The sequence below is a fragment of the Cnephaeus nilssonii genome, assembly GCF_951640355.1.
Source record: "Cnephaeus nilssonii genome assembly, chromosome: 2".
NCBI lineage: Eukaryota > Metazoa > Chordata > Mammalia > Chiroptera > Vespertilionidae > Cnephaeus > Cnephaeus nilssonii.
Genome location: NC_137073.1, coordinates 76,719,750 through 76,744,329, shown reverse-complemented (window position 1 = coordinate 76,744,329; position 24,580 = coordinate 76,719,750). Strand labels below are relative to the sequence as shown.

Sequence of the window (24,580 nt, the reverse complement as noted above, 5' to 3'; positions counted from 1 at the left end):
AGCCTCAGAAAGAATGCTTAGAGGAGCCATTCAGTATGGAGGGGATATAATTTTGTTGACCAAATATTTGAGGATGTCATATGAAAGAGATTAAATCTGTTTGGTATGGGAAAATTAGAAGCAATAAGTGAACTTTACTGGAAGACAGAGTTCTGCTCAATGTAAGGGGAAAAGATGCTCTTTAAGCTACCTATGGATATTAGTATATCCATTCTCAGTGGGAGTAACAGTGCCCTCAATGGGGCAAAAATTGATTCTTGGGAAGGGCAAAAAAAATGATATTACAAGGGTGTCCAGCCCTCCAAAGTTCAACCTTACCCAACAAAGTCTTATTCCTTAGTATTTAATTCCTCATGTTGAGCTTTCTTAGGTGTTGCATGAGCATCATTGACACTGACCTGGAAGATTCACAAAGTATGCAAGATCACTACTACAAAACTATGGTAAATAGATGGTTGTGACTGGAGTACTCTCTCTCAATTGATTGCTTCATCTCAGTTATATTGTTACAGTGGCCTGCATGTGCTATTGTCTACCACTGGCTGCCTGAGGATGTTGTCTATGTTTGATCTGCCTTTGTGCATTGCTTGAGCTTTGAGAATTAAAATAAAGATGGCTTATGTTTTATTTAAATCCACAAAAGTTACTCAACCCATCATTAGCTATGTCAAGCGCTGAAAAGAAAAAGTGTCAACAATATTTGAATATCTAGCATCCAGTTAAAAGCCATTTTTTCCAAATCAAGCTAAAGTTAAAAGTTATTGTTTAAAAAATTTACATTTTTTCAGTTCTGCTTTTGTTGAAAAAAAATAAGTTTTGAATAATTTTAAAACATTGATCACATTGCTATTATGTAGTTCTAAAATTGCTAATATGCACATATAGAAACATTAAAATTCATAAGTAAATAAATTATATTGAAAGTTACTCAACAAAGGCAGTTACAAAGATAAATGTTAATAGCTTTGACTTTCAATTTAACTAAAATTTTAACTTAAAATTTTATTTTGTTGCTCTTAACCCTGCATGATAAAGAGTAAGCTTTATACTTATTCTTCGTATATATAAAACACAGATATACATACAGTATACAAACAGATACACAGTATATCTGTGGAATTAACCTTTCATGAGGGGTGATTAGAAGAAAATAAAAAGGCTTTTTAGGAGAGCAATATTTTATTTTTGTTTGTTTGTTATTCCTCACCCAAGGATATTTATTTCCTTGATTTTTTTTTAGAAACAGTGGAAGGGATGGGGAAGAGTAAGAGAGAGAAACATTGATTGGTTGCCTCCTGCATGCGCCCCAACTGGGGCTGAGGATAGAATCTGCAACCCAGGTACATGCCCTTGACCAGGAATCTGACCCGTGACCCTTCAGTATGCAAGCTGAGGCTCTAACCACTGGTTGGGGCAGGAGAACAATAATTTTTTAAAAGTTGAGAAACTTAAAGCCATCTAAGTATTTCAGAATAAAAACATTTGGCTATTTGCTTGCCAGAATGAATCCAAGCCAAAATTTGAAAATAAGAATGGGTTTATTCACATTTTCTTCTTGTCCTTATGTCCTCTTTTTTTTTGCTTTTTTCACCCCAAGTTGCTGTACATCTGCTAGTAACAGAATCACTTTTTCTCTTTGGGGGCACAATCCATTTCCTAGCTGTAGTGGTGGTAGGTGACCCAGGCCTGGCTAGCAGTGGACGTGTTACTTGAACCAGGACAATCCAAGTTAATCCTGGGACTTTTCCTGGAGCTAAGAATAGGACATCTTTTTCTGTAGGGTTTACATTTGTCAGGCTGTGAGCTGGAAGTTGTGGAGTGTCTCTTTGCCATAAGCTGGGGAAAGCCTACCAGAGAATAAAGCCAACCCAGCAGAAAGCAGGGCCAGAGAACAAAGCAGAGAGAGCCTTGAGGACCTAGGTCTAGTCATGCTTGAAGCTTTCTGAATCCTTGGAGCTCCTGGTGTGGTTTGAGGCTTAACCCAACTGGAGATGTGTCTCTGTCACTAGCAACCAGGAAAAACTAACCAGTTCATAGCTGTGGGCCAACTGAAAAAAAGAATGCTCATATTCCTGAAAGTATGTTGGAGTTTTGCATCAACCTCCAGGCATCTATTGGCTGACCACTAAACACAACTGCATCTTGTGTATGCAAGAGCTTTCAGCTTGTCTGTAACCAATCAAAAGCAGTAAATATTTCTTATAGACTGTGGACCCATCATAGAACCGCCCCCACTTTCATCTTTCCCTGCTCCCTTATATCTGTAGCCAATGTAAATTCTTTCAAACGTCTTATAGCTTTCTTCCTCAAAACATAATAGAAGTGACTGTCAACTCCAGAACGGTAGACATGCTTGTCTTTCCCCCCTAGCCATCCATGCCACTGGTGGTTTAGACTTCATGCTCCAGGACCTGGTCTTCTATTGGCTAGCATTGGCTCAATAAAACCTTTCTTTCAGAAAATATTTCAGCTGTGAAAGCTTTTTGTCTAACACATCTGCGTGACATCCTATCATTATCAGTTCACTTATCAAGTATGTATCATTACCCTGGCCAGGTAGCTCAGTTGGTTAGAGTGTTGTCCCAATATGACAAGCTTGTAGGTTTGATACCCGGTCAAGGCATATATCCAGTCAAGGCATATGAATGCATAAGTAAGTGGAACAAATTGATGATCCCTCTCTCTCCCTTCCCCTCTTCTCTCAAATTAATAAAAACACACACAAGTATGTATTATTAAGATACTACATATTTAAAGGCAATAAACATGAATTTATACTTATGAAATTCTACTCTGACCTCCATGAAAAATGCCTATTGCTAATTTATGACAAATAGAAGATGAAATTGATTTAGATAACTGTATCACAAGGTATGTCTTTCACAGGTATTTTTAAAATTAAACTATAGCCCTAATGGTTTGGTTCAGTGGATAGAGCGTCGGCCTGCAGACTCAAGGTCCCAGGTTCAATTCCAGTCAAGGGCATGTACCTTGGTTTTGGGCACATACCCAGTAAGGAGTGTGTAGGAGGCAGCTGATCGATGTTTCTAACTCTCTAGCCCTCTCCCTTCCTCTCTGTAAAAAAATCAATAAAATATATTTTAAAAAATTAAACTATAGTATATTGCCTAATATATTTTAGAATTTGTTTGTAAGGTTCTAATCAGTACATTCATTAGCAACTAAAGCTGTTCAGTATTCCCCATGAGTTTCTCCATTTAATAGTCCTGTACTCAATAATCTGAAATTCAGTGAATTCTAGATTTTTCAACCTTCTGCCAAATGCCTTGTCCTCAAAAAAAAAAAAAAATAAAATCAAAATTCATAAAGCAAAGATACTAGCAACAAAAGATGGTTTACAATCAGTTAACATTGTCCATTTCTCTGTGGACACAAAGCAGACCAACTAATGGGAAGTGAAGTCCCAGTCTGTAGTGTATAATTTATCATCAGCAGCAACTGGTAGTCAAAATGGGATGGTTAAGGAGTTTTAACTCACTAGGAATATTTATGTTGGGATACACTACACTTGAGGACATTCAAAGGATAGAGATGCAGAGACATCAGAAGACACAGGCTTGGGAACAAGGGACCAGGGTTTGGAATACAAATTCAGAAGTCAACAGAAATTCAATTGTGGATGCTCAAACAATGAGGAGGCTGGAGGAGAGAGATAAAAGCAAAAGGTCCTGTAGAAAGTCTAAAGTCAAGCAGAGAAGGGCCTAAAAAGCATTTGAAAAAATTAAGCCAGTTTAGCATCAAAAAGTAAAAAAGAAAAGAACAAAAGGCCACATTGCAAGTGCCTGTATCTTCACAGCTGTTGAGAAGGTGGGAAAGGAAGTCTTATAATCGAGGCAATCTTTGTTTAGGTTATATGTTATATGTTAAGTCATCTAGTGGGTAAGGCTTCATTTTGATCCTAGTTGATAGAAGACAGATGTCTGGCATCTGGTTCTATGACCAAGTATGGTCACTGTGTTATAGCAGCTGGCAGTCATGCCTGGCCCAATCTCTGTGGAGGAACAATGACCACTAACAGTTGTGCATCCAGATTTGGGGGGGACTGGGGAGTAGTATGAAGTATTTCACCTAAATTACATGGAAGGAAAGGGTTTGAGTTTGTCTTTTAATTTTTGGTACCAATTATCATAAAGTGGCTATAAATTTGTTATATTCCACACTTAAGAAATTTTAGCATGGAATATTACCTCTGTAACTAATAATCTGTAGAGCTGTCATGATCTGTAGAGTCATGTATTCTGTTCATACCTAAACTACAGCTACCAGCCAAACAGGGCTGAAGGCTCTTAAAATGATCAACTTCACGCCCTTCAGAAGTCTCCATTGATTTAATGAATAGAGCAAGTCTGTAGAGAAGAACAGCTTTGGATTGTTTATAGCCAAACCTCTGAGAATTCCCTCTACCCACCCTATCCTGTTCCAGCTTCTCCACTATCATTTGTGGCTGTTTCCAAGTTTAATTCTCTTGTTTAACACTCTTTTGGACTCCCCATTCACTTCACAGTAAAACTCAGCCTTGCTTCCAGGATCCAAACCCTGTTGTTGAGGAGTTTTTATGGAGGTTTCACTACATGGGCATGATTGATTAAATTATTGGCCACTCGTTACTGAATTCAACCTCTAGGTCCTCCTCTCCCTGGAGGTTTGGTGATGGGGGTAGGGCATGGGACTGAAAAGTCCAACCCTCAACCTTCTAATCATGCCTTGGTCTTTTTGACAGCCTGCCCTATCCTGAAGCTACCTAGGGGTTCCTGCCACACTAGTCATCTCATTAGCGTACAAAAGACACTCTTTTAAAAATATATACTAAAAATAAATAAATAAATAAAAACATAAAAATAAAAAAAAAAAATAAAAATATATACTAGAGGCCTGGCGCATGAAATTCGTGCACGGGGGGGGGGGGGGTCCCCTCAGCCCAGCCTGCACCCTCTACAATCTGGGACCCCTTGGGGGATGACCGACTGCCGGTTTAGGCCTGATCCCTAAACCGGCAGTCGGACATCCCCCTCACAATCCTGGACCGCTGGTTCCTAATCGCTCACCTACCTGCCTGCCTGGTCAACCCTTACTGTCCCCCCTGCCGGCCTGGTCACCCCCAACTGCCCCCCTCTGCCGGCCTGGTCACCCCTAACTGCCTCCCCCGCCAGTCTGGTTGCCCCCAACTGCAGCCCCTTCTGGCCTGGTCACCCCCAACTGCCCCCCCCCCGGCTGGCCTGGTTGCCCCTCACGACCCCCCGCACCGGCCTGGTTGCCCCACACAGCCTGCCGTTCAGTCGTTTGGTCATCCCTCACTAACCCCCCTGCCGGCCTGGTCGCCCCTAACTGCCCCCCTCTGCCAGCCTGGTTACCCCTAACTGCCCCCCCTGCCGGTCTAGTTGCCCCAACTGCAGCCCCTGCTGACCTGGTCACCCTCAACTGTCCCCCCCTGCCAGCCTGGTCGTCCCTCACAGCCCCCCCACTGGCCTGGTCACCCCACGCAGCCTGCTGTTCAGTTGTTTGGTCATCCCTCACTAACCCTCCAGCTGGCCTGGTCGCCCCACGCAGCCTGCTTGTTCAGTCATTTGGTCGTCCCTCACTAAGCCCCCTGCTGGCCTGGTCATAGGCAGCCATCTTGTGAGGGCATGAGGGTCAATTTGCATATTACCTCTTTATTATATAGGATACTTTTTTAATTGATTATAGAGAGGAAGAAGAGGGAGAAAGAGATAGAAACATCAATGATGAGAGAGTACCATCAATTGGCTGCCTCCTGCACACCCCCTACTGGGGATTGAGCCCACAACCCGAGCATGTGCCCTTGACTGGAATCGAACTCAGGACCCTCTAGTCCACAGTCCAATGCTCTATCCACTGAGCCAAACCAGCTAGGGCCAAAAGACACTCTTAACAGTCAAGGGTTTTAGGAGCTGTGGGCTAGAAACCTGGGACAAAGAACAAATATGTATTTCCCCTCAAACCACACAACTCTAATGTTGAAAAGTGACCTTCAATATGTATACGTCTTTGTATCATATATGTTGTGTGCTTTAAAAAAAACTTTTCATTGTTACAAATAGCAAATATGGAAAACTGCATACCACTATACAGGTCAGAAGAGAAATCCTTGTTCACTATGCTAGCAACATTCCATTTGTCAGGTGTCTCCTCCCAATTACAATCCCCTTTCTCCTCCCAATAACAATTACTATCCTGATATCCTATATCAGGGGTCCTCAAACTTTTTAAACAGGGGGCCAGTTCACTGTCCCTCAGACCGTTGGAGGGCCAGACTATAGTTTAAAAAAAACTATGAACAAATTTCTATGCACACTGCATATATCTTATTTTGAAGTAAAAAAACAAAACAGCAAAAACACCCACATGTGGCCTGCGGGCCATAGTTTGAGGACGCCTGTCCTATATAATAGAGGCAATATGCAAATTGACCATCACTCCAATACACAAGATGGCCGCCCCCATGTGGTCAAAGATGGCGGCCCTCATGTGGACACAAGATGGCCACCACAAGATGACCAGCAGGGGAGGGCAGTTGTGGGCGATCAGACCAGCAGGGGAGGGCAGTTGGGAGGGACCAGGCCTGCAGGGGAGGGCAGTTGGGGGGAACCGGGCCTGCAGGGGAGGGCAGCTGGGGGCGACCAGGCCTGCAGGGGAGAATAGTTGGGGGGGGACCCAGGCCTGCAGGGGAAGGCAGTTGGGGGCGACCAGGCTGGCAGGGGAGGGCAGTTGCGGGGGACCAGGCCTGCAAGGGAGGGCAATTGGGAGGGACCAGGCCGGCAGGGGAGGGCAGTTAGGAGTGACCAGGCTGGCAAGGGAGGGCAGTTAAGGGTGACTGGGCCGGCAAGGGAGGGCAGTTGGCAGCGACCAGGCCAGCAGGGGAGGACAGTTAAGGGTGACGAGGCCGGCAGGGGAGAGCGGTTAGGGGCAATCGGGCCGGCAGGGGAGCAGTTAGGCATCAATCAGGCTGGCAAGAGAGTGGTTAGGGGGTGATCAGGCTGGCAGGTAGAAGCGGTTAGGGGCAACCAGGCAGGTGAGCAGTTGGGAGCCAGCAGTCCTGGATTGTGAGAGGGATGTCCAACTGCCCCTTTAGGATCGGACCTAAACGGGCAGTCAGACATGCCTCAAGAGGTCCCAGATTGGAGAGGGTGCAGGCTGGGCTGAAGGACACCCCTTACCCCTGTGCACAAATTTCGTGCACCAGGCCTCTAGTTTATGATAATCACTTCTTTTTCAACTTTATCACCTAAACCTGCATCCCTACTATTGTTTTACCTGTTTTCATTTGCCTATGATGTATCTTTTTATCTAAGGAATCCCTTCTCCTCTTCGTTTCCTTTGTTGAAATACCAAATTAACTGTCTTGTCACTTTATATAACCTGAATTTTTATTGCATTCTGTGGAGTAATTTAACGTGTTTTTCTGTCCTTTATTTTTATTTTTTAAATTTATGGCTGCCTGGCCAGTGTGGCCCAGTGGTTGAGCGTGGACCTAGGAACTAGAAGTTCACAGTTCAATTCCTGGTTAGGGCACAAAGGTTTTGGGATCGATCCCCAGAAGGGGGCGTGCAGGAGGCAGCTGATCAATGATTCTCTTTCATCATTGATGTTTCTCTCATTCCCTCCCTTCCTCTCTCTGAAATTAAAACATATTTTTAAAAAATTGATGGCTGGATCACCTTGTGGTAAAAAATCGATATATTTCTTTCTTTTTACTATATATTTTTTATTTCAGAGAAGAAGGGAGAGGGAGAGAGAATCACTGATCAGCTGCCTCCTGCATGTCCCACACTGGGGATCAAGCCAGTAACTGGGTCATGTGCCCTGACCAGGAACCCGTGACCTATTGGTGCATGGGACGACACTCAACCAACTGAGCCATACCAGCAGGGCTATAGTAGTGTATTCTTAGCATGAGTAACACCTATTATGGGGTCTTGATTCTACCTTGTCCTACTGGATGGATGCAATGGTAGCAGCTCCCTTAGCCCGGTTCTGCATTATTATCTGGAGATAGTAAATATCCTGAGATATTTAAACTTCAAGCACACAAAAGTAAAAATAACATAATGAACCTACATAAGCCAATCACCCAGCATCATCTATTATTAAATTAATACATAAACTCAATATTTTTCATATATGGTAGGGTGAATACCTTTAAACAAATTTCTAAGCACCAATCCCCTATTTTAAATCCCTATATTTAAAATAGCCAGATGCATTTCCTGCAACTGAATGCAAACTCATAGTTAGTAAAGATATAAAAGCCTCCCAAATTAATCTACACAATCAATCCCAATAAAAATTTTAAAATAATTGAACAAAACCTAAAATGTATATGGAATAAAGGTCTGCAAATATGTCAACCTAAAAAATTGGGGGGAAAAGGTACTCACCCTACCATATATTAAAAATATTGAGTTTATGTATTAATTTAATAATAGATGATGCTGGGTGATCGGCTTATGTAGGTTCATTATGTTATTTCTACTTTTGTGTGCTTGAAGTTTTCCATAATAATGTAAAAAGAATATTCAGTCTGGTGTTCAAAAAGTTAGGGTTGGAGTTATAAATTTTGGGCTCACCAAAATAAAGATAACATTTAAAGCCATGGGATTGGATAAAACCATTTAGGGAAAGTATATACAGGAAGGAAAATGGGACTAAAATGTGAGCAACTCTAATATTTATAAGACAGTGAAAAAAAAAATAAAGTAGACTGAGAAGATGCCATGAGGCAAGAGGAAACCAGGAAGTGAGATGTTCTGGAAGCCTAGAGAATAAAATGTTTCAAAAATGTGGAAGTAGTCAAGTGTGTCAAATGCTTCCTAAAGGCTAAAATGAGAACCGAATTTATCTTTTGGATTTGTCAAAATGGAGGTTTAGACAGTTTGGAGGAATTTTGCTATAAAAGGGAACAAAAAAATTTAGAGGCTGGAGAAAAGAGGTTAAGAAGAAGTATCTTGTTCCCTTTTCAGATACCTGATACTAAGGCATATTAGTGTACTAGTAGAATGATCTAGTTGAAAGGGGGAAAACAGAGATATTGGTTAATAATGCGGATTTTGTAACCAAAGAAAACATGATAATTTCAAGAGAAACATCAAAAGTGCTTTATGCAAAGTAATGTCCATCGCTAGCTACACATTTCCCCCATCTTTCAGGTAATTTGTGGATACCATCCCAATAGAACTTTTGTTTTGAGGCAAACCATTCAGAGACCCAATTTTCCACTTCTTTGTACGTTTTGAAGTACTGCTCAGAAAGTGCGTGTGCCATCGATCAGAACAAGTGGTAATCTGAAGCAGCAAGGTCTGGTGAATACAGCGGGTGGGTTAATATTTCCCAGGCAAGATCTTTTAACATGTCTTTAACTAGTTTTGAAGTGTGTGATGGTGCATCATCATGAAGCAAAATTACTTTGCCTTGTCTTCTGGCCCATTCTGGTCATTTTACGATCAAAGCGTGGTTCAAATTGATTATTTGTTGTCCGTAGCAATCAGTATTAAGGGTTTCACCTGGTTTTAGAAGCTCATAATACACCACACCTTCCTGATCCCACCAAACTCAGAGCATTGTCTTCTTTCCAAAGCGATTTAGCCTTGCAGTCAATGTTGATGGTTGACCTGGATCAACCCATGATTTTGTGTGTTAGGGATTCTCAAAATAAATCCATTTTTCACTGCCAGTCACAATTCTATGCAAAAAAGACTTTCTTTCGTGCTGTTCAAGCAACATTTTACTGATGACTTTTCGGTATTCCATTTGTCTTTCGTTCAGTTGATGTGGCACCCCTTTTCCTTCCTTTAACATCTTACCCATTGCTTGTAAACAATTGGAAATTGTTTGCTGAGCAACGTTTAATCTTTCTGCAAGTTGTTTTTGAGTTTGATATGCATCTTCATCCAATAATGCTTGTAATTGTTGGTCTTCAAACTTTTACGGTTGACCTGGACGTTGTCTTTCACATCGAAATCATCACTTTTAAAGCGTTTAAACCAGCATTCACAAGTATGTTGAGATGGAGCATGTTCACCATAAGCTTCCTGAAGTGTACGATAACTTTCAGCAGCACTTTTCTTCAAAATAATGGATTAAAACTTTCCGAAAATGCTCTTTTTGGCACAAAATTCGACATTTTTAAGTGTAAAAATATCTATGATGTTAACACCTTCAGAAAATTTGACATATGAAGTTTTGAAGCTTGTTGTCAATACAACAAAATAGCATACATATCAAACCGCATATATATCAACATATGTAACTCCATCTAGTGAAAAAAATCCGCATTATTAACCGGTACACCTGTAGGAAGAAAACAATAACAGAAGAATAAAGGTGCTGAATGAAATAAAGTACAAACAGAGGAAATATTTCTCCCATGTTTAACAAAACATGGAGTGAAGGCAATATTTATAGGTTCAGATACATACAGATGGATAGAATTGGTAGCGGGGGAAGATGAGGCTGTTTGTGCCTATTTTCAAACCTTTAACTCTCTAAGCCTCAGTTCCCTCACCAGTAATATGTTAAATACCTACTTCATAAGATTTCTGGGATCCAACTACCATACCAAAGAGCCAACTCTGAATATTAAATTGTTATTAATATTCCTAGTTCAAGTCTCCATGAATTCTACAAAATTATCAATCTCTCATTTTGCATTTAACAAAATACCACAACTAAAAACAACTATAATGAAGGTAACTTAATGGGATTGAGGGTGTCAGGGAAAGCTTTCCTGAGACATTTAAACTGAAAGCTAAGTGAGGTATAGACATTAACTTGACAAAGGTCGAGTGTTAGAAGAGTTTAAGGAGGTTTAGAAACAAGCAAACAGAAGTCCATTGTGGCTATCAATCAAGAGCCACTACATGAAGCAACTAAAGGCATGGTAACATTTATCCTCAGTGATTTCCAATACCTCTTGTGGATCAAAATAGGGCTCTTAAGAAATGAACATAATATAAATATTTTAGCTCTTGCTGAAAGACTCAAGTCCAATTGAGACGTGAAAACAATACATGGACTTTGATTAAACCATAAACTATAAACCAAGGAGGGAAAAAGGTTTCCTGTTTCTTGCCTACTCTATTGACACAGGCTATGTTGAGTGCTGAGTACATGATTCTTAGGCTTATTCAAGATCAGCAGTAAAGTGTGGGGCCAGTTACCCCTATTTGCCATAAACACTGGGAGCACACAGGAAATGGTAACATGTAAATTACTCTTTTTGCCATCCCTGAGCTAAGATAGCAACTTAGTAACTAATTTTTAGAGTAAAAAAAAAACACACCACCACCTTTATATTAAAAAAATGCTTTATATATTTAATATTATATTTAACATTTATAATATACTAGAGGCCCGGTGCACGACATTTGTGCACTGGGTGGCAGGGCTCCTTCTGCCCGTGCCCTCTCGTAGTCTGGGACCCCTTGGGGGAATGCCCGACTCTGAGGAGGCGGGAGAGGCTCCACCACCGCCGCTGTGCTCACCAGCTGAGCCCGGATTCTGGCTGAGCAGCGCTCCCCCTGTGGGAGTGCACTGACCACCAGGGGGCAGCTCCTGCATTGAGCGTCTGCTCCCTGATGGTAAGTGCGCATCATAGCTACCGGTCATTTGGTCGATTTGCACATTAGCCTTTTATTATATAGGATACTTGATATTTAATATTAGCAGAAGCATAATTCTGCTAAAAAATTAGCATTCACAAAATAAGCAGAAGCAGCTGAAGAAACCAGAAATCAAAGTATTTTCTTACTATTAGGGAACCTTTCATGATTTTCCACATGGTGCAAGTCTTAAAAGTTACAAAAGAACGCCTGGCTGGTGTGGCTGTGGGCCCATGAACCAAGAGGTCATGGGTTCCATTCTTGGTGGGGGCACATGCACGGGGTTTCCGGCTTGATCCCCAGTAGGGGGCGAGCGGGAGGCAGCCCATTGATGTTTATCATCAACGTTTCTATTTCTCTATCCGCTCTTCCTTCCTCTCTCTGTCTAAAAAACATATTTTTATTTTTATTTTTTAAACATATTTTTAAAAAAGTTACAAAAGAACAATAGACAAAAGTGGAAGCCAAAGGAAAACAAAAAATAACCTGGAATATTTCCTGAAAACAGGTGTATAAAAGGTGAATCAGAATCTTGTGTTTATGTAAATATTCAGAAAACATCACATGACTAGGAAGCTTAGAATGCAGTATAACATGAAGGGGGGAAAACTGCTCCTGAACAAAGATCAAGTTTCAAAAAGGGGAGTATTTTTATGTATTTTGTAACATTTCTATAGTACTGAACAATGTTGGCAGTCATTTTGACTTTTATTGTTAGGACAGTGACCCACATAGCTTAACAGTACAAACACCCTTTTCTTTGCTACACTTGACTCATATTTAATAACAGAAGCAACACTGTTTTTTGAGAAAATATCAACTGTTACAATCATCTTTAAAATGTACTCACAGTTTAAATAGATTTAAATAAACTTTTCCAAAAACAAAAAGCACCTACACGTTTTCTTGTTGCATAAACTGTATTTTCTCTAGCGAAGATTTTGAACATGCAAAGGCTTTTCATAGCTAAGACCACAAAAAGGCTGAACAGAGAGCATTTTTATTTAAATTTCTATTTTTAATACCGGTCGTTTTATTTTAAGGTTGTCTTAAAACTTGTCCTAGAGCTTTAAAAAATTTCAACTCACACCAGTTTAGCCTCTCCAAACACACCGGGCAAAAGTTCTTGATTGACTTAGTACTAGTTAAGACAGGTAAAATCTGTTCAGTTGTGACTCGCTAGTTGTCAAGTCCATGCCAACAGATATCAAGTAAACTCTTTGTCTGTGAGACAAGAGAAGAAAGGTAATCACTCACGTACCCGGGTCTAAGGCCATCAGCCACCTGCTATGGGGCGGAAATGCACATTACCCGGCCCCGTCCCAAGCCCGACTGAATTACTTTCTGAACACGCTTCTCAGATTTTTCGGACGCTGGTCCTGCAACAGACCAAACCACCTAGCCTTAGAAAGCAAAATTAGCTTCATTATTTTTGACAAAACATTTTGGTGAAGGCTCATTCGGGCCGACGGGTAATTTCTTAAAACTTTCGGGGTCACCCTGCGAGCCGAGAGCAAACGCTGGGCGCCCCAAGCGTTTCCGCAAACCTGAGATCAGGACTCGAGAGGGAGACGGGGCCGACTTACTCAACTCTAACTGCACAAGAAACTGTTCTCTCTGACCCCCGGTATGGCTTTCCCCAGGCCTCCTCGCGGTGCCTCCAGCCCAGCCTTTGGCGTGGTGGCCGCCCGGGCGGCGCTGGACGCGAAGGGAAGAACGTCCACGCGCGAGAGTCACAAAACCCGCGTCCCGGGGCCGCGCTTGCGCAGCACCGCCCAGAGCTCGGGCCAAGTCCGTTTCCTGACTTTTCAAGGAAGTGGCCTTGCGTCACTTCCGGCCTCCCTCTAGCTGCCATCTTGCGTCCCCGCGTGTGTGCGCTTATTCTCAGCTGGTCTGCCCTAGACCCCCTGAGCGTCAGCCCTAGTCCCCCGCGCGGCCCCGTTTCCTCTCCAACAAGGTACAGAAAGGCTGTGGACGCCGGCGTGGGAGGAGGACGGGATCGGGGGCGGGAAGTGCCCGGAAGGAGCGAGACAGGGAGGGACAGGGCTGAGGAGAGGAAGGCGATGCGACGGACAGGCGCACCCACTCAGGCTGACTCTCGGGGTCGAGGTCGAGCCAGGGGCGGCTGCCCTGGGGGCGAGGCGACGCCGTCTCTTCCTCCACCTCGCGGCGGAGCCAGAGGACAGGAGCCTCAGGTACCGCGAGGCTTTCGGAGAGTGGCCGGTCGGGCAGGCCCTGGCTAGGCCGAGGCCGAGGCCGGGCCAGGGCCGGGGTGGGGGGGGGGGGGGGGGTGCTGGACGGGCGTGGTTTAGACCCCATTTCCCGGGTCTGTAAAAAAGGGGGGCTTTGCGGGGGGAGGGGGGAGGAAGGTGGGTGCTCTTTCGGCCCTCTCGACACTGAAATGGGGAGCCCTGCGGGGTGGATTTGGGATCCAGGCCTCGGCCCGTGTGGGACATTTGTTCTGCCGGTGTGTCGGGAAATAACGAGCGTGGAATGCTGGAGCGAACTAGACCTTTCCTCGCTGAGGGTTTCCTGTTTTTCTAGATGAAAGAAACTATTATGAACCAAGAGAAACTCGCCAAACTGCAGGCACAAGTGCGCATTGGTGGGAAAGTAAGTTTTAATAGTTTTGTGTGTGTGTGTGTGTGTGTGTGTGTGTGTGTGTGTGTGTAAGGTTTAGGGTTTTTTCCTTTTGCATTTCTAATGTCGATGGCGTGTGACCCTGTCTATAGAGGGCATTTCACGGAACTAGCAAATTGGGGGGAGGGAGCGGCGGGTTAAATGTGATGTGCAATGTAATGTATCCGTGAATCGTGCAGGCTGTATACTCAAAGGAAAAAAAGCAAGTGAGTGGAGATGAAAAACTACGTAGACTGCAAACATTGTTTGTGTGTAAACATACTCCCCAGTGTTACAGTGTTTTAAGTGGAGCAAAAGTGTTTCCTAATGTACTTAGTAAGAAAATGTGTCATTTCAGTGGCGTATCATTGTGGCCATTATACCTCCGAGTTGTTTTGGCTTCGGTTGTATACAGTCGCCTTACTAGTGAGTTGGTTTCTTTTGTAGATTAAGACCTTTCTTTTGTAATGCTTCCTTGGCTAATGCACTCCAGTGCAGTAGTTGCATATTTCCAGGGCGTTTGAAGATCTTTCTTGTAAGTACATTTTGGAGTTTAAGAGCAGTGGACTATGGGTTCGAAAATATTACCTAAAGTGGATGTCTTTCTATTTTTACTTTGCGATTTCGCTAAAACTGAGGGAATGAGAGTGTTTGGTGGGTTTTTAATGATAAGTTTTTGGTTCATTGGTCTTTCCTGGTGGATACTGAGTCCGAGGGGATTCTTTTTTTGAACTTCGTAAGTTTTTAGATTGTTCTCTTAAGTAATTTACATAAATCAGAAGTCCACTCTAGACCGAGGTCTACCTGGTTATATTCTGCATTGTTAGCACATTCCTAGTATTTAACAAGGTGTGGTGTAGCCTGTTGGAACAGAGCCTGTCTTCACTTGGTAAAACTGGTATTCACTTGTATGGTAACAACTTCTGTACTACAAATTGATTATCTATTAGTGGGTTTGTGATTTTTTCCAAACTTTACCCATTTACCTTCAAGTACAGTCTACTGTGAAATAGCCAAATTTGCACTTAGACTTAAATAGTAAGATGTACATCTGTTAATTACTGGACTTTGCCAGCAGTGTATGTATCTTCATCCACCCCTACCCCCCCAGCTAGTAGTATTCAAGATCCCACACCTACCTGTTAACAACAGTAGGTATTTCTTGTTCTTGTAAGCTAGGTGTGACTTGTAAGTTAGGTGTGACGGAAAAACTCATTATAATCTTTGTGGGTCAGTGTTTGGATGCTCTTATGGTGTTTTTAACTTTAGTTAATGTGCCTTTTTTTTTTTTTTTTTTGGTTACTTTGATCACTAGTCCCTTTAACTTGTGAGAGAAATCATTCTAGGTAAAGGAACGTTGGGGTTATCTAGGATTCTTAAGGCTGATGTAGGATTAAGCTTTACTTGTTAACTAGTTAATAGAGGAAGTATTTCTGTCATTGTAATATGGAAACATTTTCTTCACCTTTTAAGAAACCTGCTTATTATGGGATGTGAAATCAGGTGAGTGAGTTTTGCCTTAAGAGAAAATTGCAAGTGTTAGATACTTCTAGGTAAGTGTTACAAGAGCTCTTTATTTCAGTATCTGATCAGAACATTGATAATAACTTAATTATTTCAGTGAAAAGTAAACCCTATTTATGTAAAGTGTATGAAAACTATAGAAGGTGTGCTGGTTTTGTTTTTAGAATCTTATAGTAGTTTCTTAGAATGTCTTTTAGAGAGGGTTCTCTGGGAACCAGGTTTCTACATGACCACTTCAAGGTAATTGTTATTTTAAAGGTTTTTTGAGGGCGTTGGTCACCAGTATTCCATGTAATTATTGATATTTTCTTCAGTTACACTATGATTTATTTAAGCCTTTACTATGCTGGATCCTGAGAATACAAAATTTAGGTAAGGTATCTAGGGGGCTTTAAGGCTAGTAGGGGAGATAGATATTTTTTAAAAAATATTTTTTCACATACATGGTGCAAGATAGGCATTTTAAAGATAGATGGGAGTGGTTTGGCTGGGTAAGGATATTAATTGTATAGTTTAGGGAAAACACGGAAGAGATGCTGGCTTATGCAAGATTTTAAAGGATCAGAATTGGTATGGAGGCTGGGGACAGTGAGGTAGGTGGGTGGTGGTAGTCTCCCATGAAGAGCCTTGTGTACAATATAAATGTCTTAGCCCCATGGTCGGCAAACTGCGACTTGCGAGCCACATGCGGCTCTTTGGCCTCTTGAGTGTGGCTCTTCCACAAAATACCACAGCCTGGACGAGTCTATTTTGAAGAAGTGGCGTTAGAAGAAGTTTAAGTTTAAAAAATTTGGCTCTCAAAAGAAATTTCAATCGTACTGTTGATATTTGGCTCTGTTGACTGATGAGTTTGCCGACCACTGTCTTAGCCTATATGGGAGTCTATGAGTGTTATTAAAGAGTTAGTAAGCAGAATATGGATGGTCACATTTGCCTGGTTTTGGAAGTTTATAGGATATTTTAGAGAAAAGGGAGATTGGAGACTTGGCATGTACAAGAGACCACATGTTTTCCTGAAGCCTATTTTCATTCCCTCATCAAGTTATTGACTACCTTCAGTAAGCCAGGTACTGTTATAGATCCTGAGTTTTATAGCAGTAAATAGAATAGAAGCCTTCAAGGAGTTTACATTCTAGTAAGGGGAGACAGACAATAAAATATACTTATCTTTATTAGTAATAGTGTTATAAAGAGAAATAAACCTGGATAGATGGGAAATGGTGAGTGTGGGTCGTTGGGAAAGGCCACTCTGAATTTGGTGACATAAGAGCAATGATCTTGAGTGAGAGAGGGAGCCATGCAGATGCTAGGGAAGAAGAACAGTATGTCCAAGAACTCCTGTTTGGCCTATTTTAGTAACAGGTTTATTTGGCTGAAGATGCGTTTGTGTGTGGTCAAGAATGGCATAGTAGGGGCAGGACAGATCAAGGTTAAGATAAGAATTTCAGATTTTACTTTTGCGTACTATGGAAGTTTGTACAGACATTTGTGTCATACACTGTCTTGCCTATGAATATTAATGGATGTTACTTTTTCTTTAACGTAAAAACAAAAGGTTAGTAATTTAGGTTGACACATGCCACCTCTTTGATCACTTTAGAGCAGTTAATGTAAAAAGTAGGACTTCAAAAAGATAATTTATATCTGACAAGACTAGAATTTTAGAAATTATTAAGGATTTGTAGACAAGTCCTTTCCCGCTTTTGACTTCCCTCATTGCTTTCACCTGCCTTCTCACTGCATAAAAGTTTGTGGTTATGGTAATTTTCTTATACATATCCAAAGGTCAGAAAGGAATTTGAACCTTTCCATTTGAAAATGTCTGTTACAGTATAAATGTGTGCTGTGTTCTTTCCTTTATCTCCACTTTAGGGAACTGCTCGTAGAAAGAAGAAGGTGGTTCACAGAACAGCTACAGCAGATGATAAAAAACTTCAGTTCTCCTTAAAGAAGTTAGGGGTAAACAATATCTCTGGTATTGAAGAGGTAAGTGTCAAGTTTTATTTCTTTAGAAAAACAAGATTTATCTGAAAAATGCTTTTAATGTTCATACATTTGGTGGGCACTGCTAATTAAAAATATATTTTTTTCTTTATAGGTAAATATGTTTACAAACCAAGGAACAGTGATCCACTTTAACAACCCTAAAGTTCAGGCATCTCTGGCAGCGAACACTTTCACCATTACCGGCCATGCTGAGACAAAGCAGCTGACAGAAATGCTACCCAGCATCTTAAACCAGCTTGGTGCAGACAGTCTGACTAGTTTAAGGAGACTGGCTGAAGCTCTGCCCAAACAATGTGAGTTTTGCACAGGTTATTGATTTATCCAATAGATTTCTAAAATGTCAGGTTCAAAGTGAATGTGAATATCTTTAAATTTGGAAATGCTACCTTTTCTCCAAAAATATCAATTTTTACACTGATTTTAAGCAAGTATTCATAGGATATGCAATAATTTAGTATGCTGTGATTATTATACTTGTTTGTTTCCTACTAGCTTTCTTGGGTTGGATAAGAGACTTTAAAATGTTACCCTTTATTAGCTGGAAAGTATGAAAATGTTAATTTGGTGCTCTTTTGATAACTGGCAGTTTAAAATTAATTAAATATATATTATAAATTATCAGAATTCTTCAGTTGTATTTATATAACTGATATTACCAATAATCTTTAAGAATTCGCTTGCCACTATTCTGGTGTTTTTAATTATAGTATGATAAGGATTTTGTTCAGGGCAGAAAATCATGTAGTTGAATAATTGTACCTCAGGGGTATGGATACTTTATGCTGAAGCTCTCTGACTAAAATTTTGAAGAATAGGAATGTAGAAGCAAGTCAGGCTTATTATATGGTCTTTTAATTAGTCATCCATGTTTTTCTAGGCATTCACTCACTCTGTTTCACTTTATATATTGTTTTGTCACCTGGAAAGGCATAAGAGTTTTGTTTGTTTTAATATATTTTTATTGATTTCAGAGAGAAATGAAGAGGGAGAGAAACATCAGTGATGAGAGAGAATCATCAATTGGCTGCCTCCTGCATGCCCCCTACTGGGGATTGAGCCCACAACCCGGGCATGTGCCCTTGACCAGAATTGAATCCGGGACCCTTCAGTCCACAGGCGGACGCTCTATCCACTGAGCCAAACCGGCTAGGGCAAAGCGTAAGAGTTTGTAGAAAGTCGTCTTGGACTTTCAAAGCTGAAATAGGCGTTTGAAGCAGTCCACTGAACATCCTGGGGCCAGTACTGTGAGATTCCAACTCTCAAGTGTAGTTCACTTTCTGTTTAATAAAAGGAAGCTGGATGCTTACCACTCAAAGAAGCTTAAATTTTTTTTGATCATTTTATTTTCATTTCAGTAAAGGTTTGTTGAGCATCTCCCTTATGCCATGCACAACACAACAGAGTATTTGAGAAAACAGCCTCTTAATTTGCCTCCCCAAGTAAAGCTTACCATAATTTGGTACGTGGGTTTACTTATACCCTGGGGGCTCCCCATTATTCTCATTCTCAATGTTTGTGGTGGGCCAGAGGATTGAAAACCTAGGTATAGAATTTGGTTTGTTGGCTATTACTAGTGTTGTAGCTCATTTGTAGAATATTATGTTATTGCTAGTACTATAGATGAGATCCCAAATGTCACATGAATATAAACCTTTCATCTGTACTTCTTTTGGTTAATGTTTATTGAAGACAAACAAATGTGTGAGTAATATTTACATTTCCCTTTCACAGCTGTGGATGGAAAAGCGCCACTTGCTACTGGAGAGGATGATGATGATGAAGTTCCAGGTAGGAACCTTCACTTGTGGTTAAACTGGAGAATCTTAGCAAGGGAGGATAAAGAATCTTTATTCTATAGGAAAGACTACCTTGAGGGAGGTGGTATAGAGTAAAGAGGGAGTAAGGGAGACATGAACCTTACTCACTTAGAATGAGAAAAGTAGTGTACTGTTATTTCACTGGGAGTTGTGTTTGTAGATTTGGTTTTTTCTATTTGGGATCCCAAGAAGTTGGAGGTATATAACCATAAGTATTGAATAAAAAGTATGCATATTGTTACCTAAATGTAATAACTACTTACAGACCACAAATGACTTGTTTCCTACTGTGAGATCCATAAATTTATAAGAAGGCACGGAGAAGTTATTCAGATATCTTGGGATATAACCATTCTAATATCAGCAGCAAAGCTGCTTTGGCAATCATGAGGCATTTTTCTATCTCAGCTGTTACTGGATATATTTTTGTGTGGTAAAACAAATATTGGGGAGTAGAATCACTAGATCATAAATAATTCCACTTTGCACGGACAAGTGTCCTCAGGAATCCAGGAAAACTTTAGAATTGTGTGTCACAGTACTCTTCAGTTCTGCCCCCAAACTGACTAATGTGTTATATTGCTTAAGTTTAATTCTTGGAGTGCGATGAGAATAGGGAGAGTATATACATATTCTTTAAGCACAGCCATGGGCAAATTAATGACTTTCCCTCTTTCCCTTGTTTTAATTATATGCCAAAACATACACTTCAAAATGTGCCAAATGAGTAGTGGTATTATTAGAAATAAAAACTTTTAAATTTATATACTGATTTAACTGTAATATATATTTTGAGAACATTTCCTTATTTCCTCTTAAGATCTATATTTGTAGATTTGGCTTTTTCTGAGTTTCTGCCTTTTTAATTTTTTTCTAGATCTTGTGGAGAATTTTGATGAGGCTTCCAAGAATGAAGCAAACTGAATTGAGTCAACTTCTGAAGAAGATAAACTTGAAGAAGTTTCTGGGAGCTGCTATTTTATATTATGACTGCTTTTTCAAATTTTGTTTATGGATCTGATAAAATCTAGATCTCTAATATTTTTTAGCCCAGTGCCCCTGGACATTGCAGCTCTTTTCAGTTTTTGCTTATACATAAATCATTCTTTGCAGCTAATTAAGCTGAAGAAGCTTGGGAATAAAGTTTGAAACATGTTAATAAAGATCTTTGCCTAGTATAGTTTTATTTTTTATTTCATTGACACTGATTTGTACACAGAAAGCAAAGTTTGTAGAAAGCTAATCATGGCATGTAATATGACATAATCTTTGATGAAATTTTATTAAAGATTTAACATGGTAGAATCATGTAACAAAGGTGGTATAAAGTTTCATGTTTGAAAACTTCCCTCCAGTAGCCCTCAGGGCTTCCATGGTTTATATGATGGGTATAATTGTAAGATGGGAATAGAATACTCCTTCGTGGTAGAGCAATGTTTTTTTTTTTCTCTTAATGTTGTCTATATACTGAGTGCCTTATATGTACTTTTCTTTTTTAAAGATTTTTATTGATTTCAGAGAGAGAAAGAGAAACATCAATGATGAGAGAGAATCATTGATCGGCTGCCTCCTGCACGCCCCCTGCTGGGGACCAAGCCAGCAACCTGTGCATGTGCCCTTGACTGGAATTGAACCCCGGTCCCTTCAGTCCCCACAGGCTGATGCTCTCTCCACTGAGCCAAACCAGCTAGGGCCTTATATGTACTTTCACACTTAATTTTCTCTCATTTAATCCTTATTCTATGAAGTTGCTCCATTTGATAGATGTAACCAAAAGTTACTTAAAAAAGTGAAAGTAGTTAATCCCTTCTTGTAGGCTATTCTCTAAGATAACTGGAAAAAAGGTAGTAGGAATGTCACCCTTTTACCTTAAGTCATAACAAAAAATGAGTAGGGCTCCTTTTTTCTATTTTAAATTAACATACTGTAAAATTGACCTGTGTATGCAGTTGTAACGTGTAATTGCCACCATAACTAGAGTACTGAACAATTTCACACCAGAAAGGCCCCTCGGTAATAGAGCTACTTTTAAAAATTTGTATTAGTAATTATAGTGAAGCAATTTAACAGTTTTACAAATGGTAATTAAAACAATTACGTACATCCTGCAGTGATGCCAACTGAAAATTGCCTTAGTTTCTACACAACAACAAGAATTCATTTTAAATTTTCATAACTTACAAGTACCTTTTGAAAGTACTGTATTGCTATATCTAAAAGTCAATTATTAACTACCAAAAATGAAGTGTGTAAACAGTATTTGCATATCTTAACATTGTATTATTTTCTTTACAGTCTGCATATCACAGTAACAAGAATTCCAAAGTCTCAATGATTTACAAATTACATGTATCCAGAGTATTACAGGTTAGGTTGGACTCTGCTATATTGCTATATGTTCACTTGAGATCCTAGGCTAATGGGGCAACCTCTGGGGCACTCAGCTTTCTGCCAGAGTGAAAAGGTGGTAGGTCATGTGCTGGTTCTTTTTTTAAAAAAAATATTTTTATTGATTTCAGAGAGGAAGGGAGAGAGAGAGAGATAGAAGCATCAATAATGAGAATCATTGATCGGCTGCCTCCTGCACAACCCACCCTTGACCAGAATCAAACCCAGGACCACAGGCTGACGCTCTAGCCACTGAGCAAAACCAGCTAGGGCCATGTGCTGCTGCTTAAAACTGCTACAAATGTCACATATATAACTGACCAAAGCATGTGGAGTGGGTAAAGGAGGGCAGAGGATTGGGATGGTCTGGAGTGGGGCCTGAAGATCGGCATTTCTGATAAGCTTCCAGGCAATGCTGATGCTGTAGGTCCACCGGCTGTGCTTCGAGCAGCAAAATTGAGATTGTCTTAACCCATCCCAAGAGATTGGGGTGACTGACAGGCTGACAAGCATGTGAAGAATGCCACTATCTGAAGATCCAGTTGTTTACCCTGAATCTATAGGTAAGGGACAAACGTAAAAAGTGCACTGGGCTTCCAGGCTAGGCCTATTCCAGGGCAACTTGCTTCCTGTGGCAGATGCTGGCTAAGGTTAACCCTGTTTTGCCTGTATTCAGGCTTGGTTCCAACAACCTCTAACGAGGTTATTTCTTTGGTCTATTTAAATAATCTGGTGTATGTTAGTCGTGGCTACGGATTAATAAAGGGTTTTCTTGTAACGTTTCAATATTGAGATAGGGTTATGTTACAGTTACAAATGACTAAAAATTTTAGTTGTTACAAAGGTTTGTCATACTTGATGTTAATGGTTTGTCTGGCTGGGCTCCACTCCTCCCCTCTCCCCCCAACCCCTACCCAAAACACTCCGGGAGGAGCCACTAACTTGAACGTTGGCAGTATCAGGACAAGGAAAAGAAATAGCTGGCTCTTCAAGCTTAGGTTGGGAAGAGATGCACATCACTAATAACCACATTTCATCAGCCAGAGCAAGTCACGTACATAGTCAAGTCTGATGGCCAAAAGGATTGGGGAAGTATAATCCCTCCCCAGAGCAGGACAGCAGTTGTTTTTAACAGCACAATCTACTGCATTCTTTCTTCAAGAATTGATTTGAGAAACATCCATTTATTGTTTCACTTATTTATGCATTCCTTGGTTGATTCTTGTATGTGTCCTGACTTGGGATCAAACCTGCAACCTTGGTGTATCAGGCTGGTGCTCTCTAACCAACTGAGCTACCCGGTCGAGCCAATCTACCATATTCTTAACAATTTTTCTTTGCCCACAATTGCTATAACTTATATGTTAAACACTGTATCACTTGCGTTATATCTCATTGCTCAGCATAACAATCCCTTGAAAAGAGCCACCTTGTACAGACAAGGAAACCATCTTCAAGAGGTGAAATTGCTCCTGTGAGGTCACACAGCCCCTTAAGTGGTAGAATGAGTTTCAAACCCAGGTCTGCTCTTAACCTCAGGACCTATTGGAAAGGATTCCGGCCCTGGCAGGCTAGAGAAGCAGATGATTCTGATCTGGTTGAACTTTTGGCTGTTGTGACTACTTGCTGGCTGTTGTCCGATATTAAGACTAACCCTGGGCCAAAGTAGCTTTCAGCTGGATCTGAACCAGAGATACACTAATAAAGAGAGAGACAATTTTTCTGAGAACTCAGGATTTATACCCTCTATTTTTTTGGAGTAATCGAACTAGAGCACACTTGTGACAGCCGCATAATAACCATGTGTGCACAGAGCAGAAAGCTACATTCTAAATTTTGGAAACAAGTTTAGAAATGGGCTCAAGGTCACTAACGTTTGGACATGACTTCTGCTAATTATTTTTTCTCCATTACATAACATTGAATTCTTTAGTAAATTACCTCTTCTCCCCCCAAAAAATAAATATGTCAATTTTTTTTTGGGGGGGGGGGTGGAGGAGTCTTAAGGGAACTAAGCAGTTTTTAGCTTTTCCAAGATAATAATTAGAAAAGTCTTCTATTCACATAAATTTTCATCACTCCAATCAGCACAGTCTTGAATGCCATTTTTGCGGCGAGTTCTGGGAAAGCAGGCACAGTCAGCACAGAAAACAGTATCACATCTCCTACACTTCGGCAGTGAACACTACACAATTTTATTTATTTTTAAAGCACAACCGTTAAAATGTCAAGGTGGACTGGAAAATAGGCTATTGGAAATGAAACGGCCCTTTGGATCTTAACAATATTAGGGAAAACTGTCCAAGGGGGAACTTGAGGATGTTCATTAAAGATTCTACACACTTAGGTGAAAGAATTTATACTTTGAAAGCAAAGAAGAGGACTACCTCTCTCCATCGGCCTGCAAATAAACACACTGACATGCTACATAAACAAGGAAGGGTCCGTGTGAGTTTGCACGTTCAGTAAGCCGGGAAGAGAATCAGTATTTGCTAATTGGCAACTAGCAAGAACAAAAGGATCTGTTTATACTTTTAGCTTTTTGTTGCCAACACATTGTTAGATTAACATGCAGCTCCTCAGCAGCAT

The 24,580-nt window shown here is 40.7% G+C and overlaps 1 protein-coding gene across 2 annotated transcripts; it reads left to right on the top strand.

The window, feature by feature from the left end:
* Nucleotides 1-13,466: 13,466 nt before the first annotated feature.
* BTF3 (basic transcription factor 3) lies at nt 13,467-20,766 on the top strand. Of its 2 annotated transcripts, none has more exons than XM_079761933.1 (6): nt 13,467-13,593; nt 14,181-14,249; nt 17,652-17,765; nt 17,878-18,079; nt 19,518-19,574; nt 20,481-20,766. In XM_079761933.1, exons 2-6 carry the CDS (start codon nt 14,181-14,183, stop codon nt 20,525-20,527), a joined length of 489 nt encoding a protein of 162 aa, XP_079618059.1. In that variant the 5' UTR covers nt 13,467-13,593; the 3' UTR covers nt 20,528-20,766. The 2 variants fall into 2 exon arrangements, with proteins under 2 accessions (XP_079618059.1, XP_079618058.1); XM_079761932.1 differs by lacking the exon at nt 13,467-13,593 and adding an exon at nt 13,619-13,831.
* Nucleotides 20,767-24,580: the final 3,814 nt, after the last annotated feature.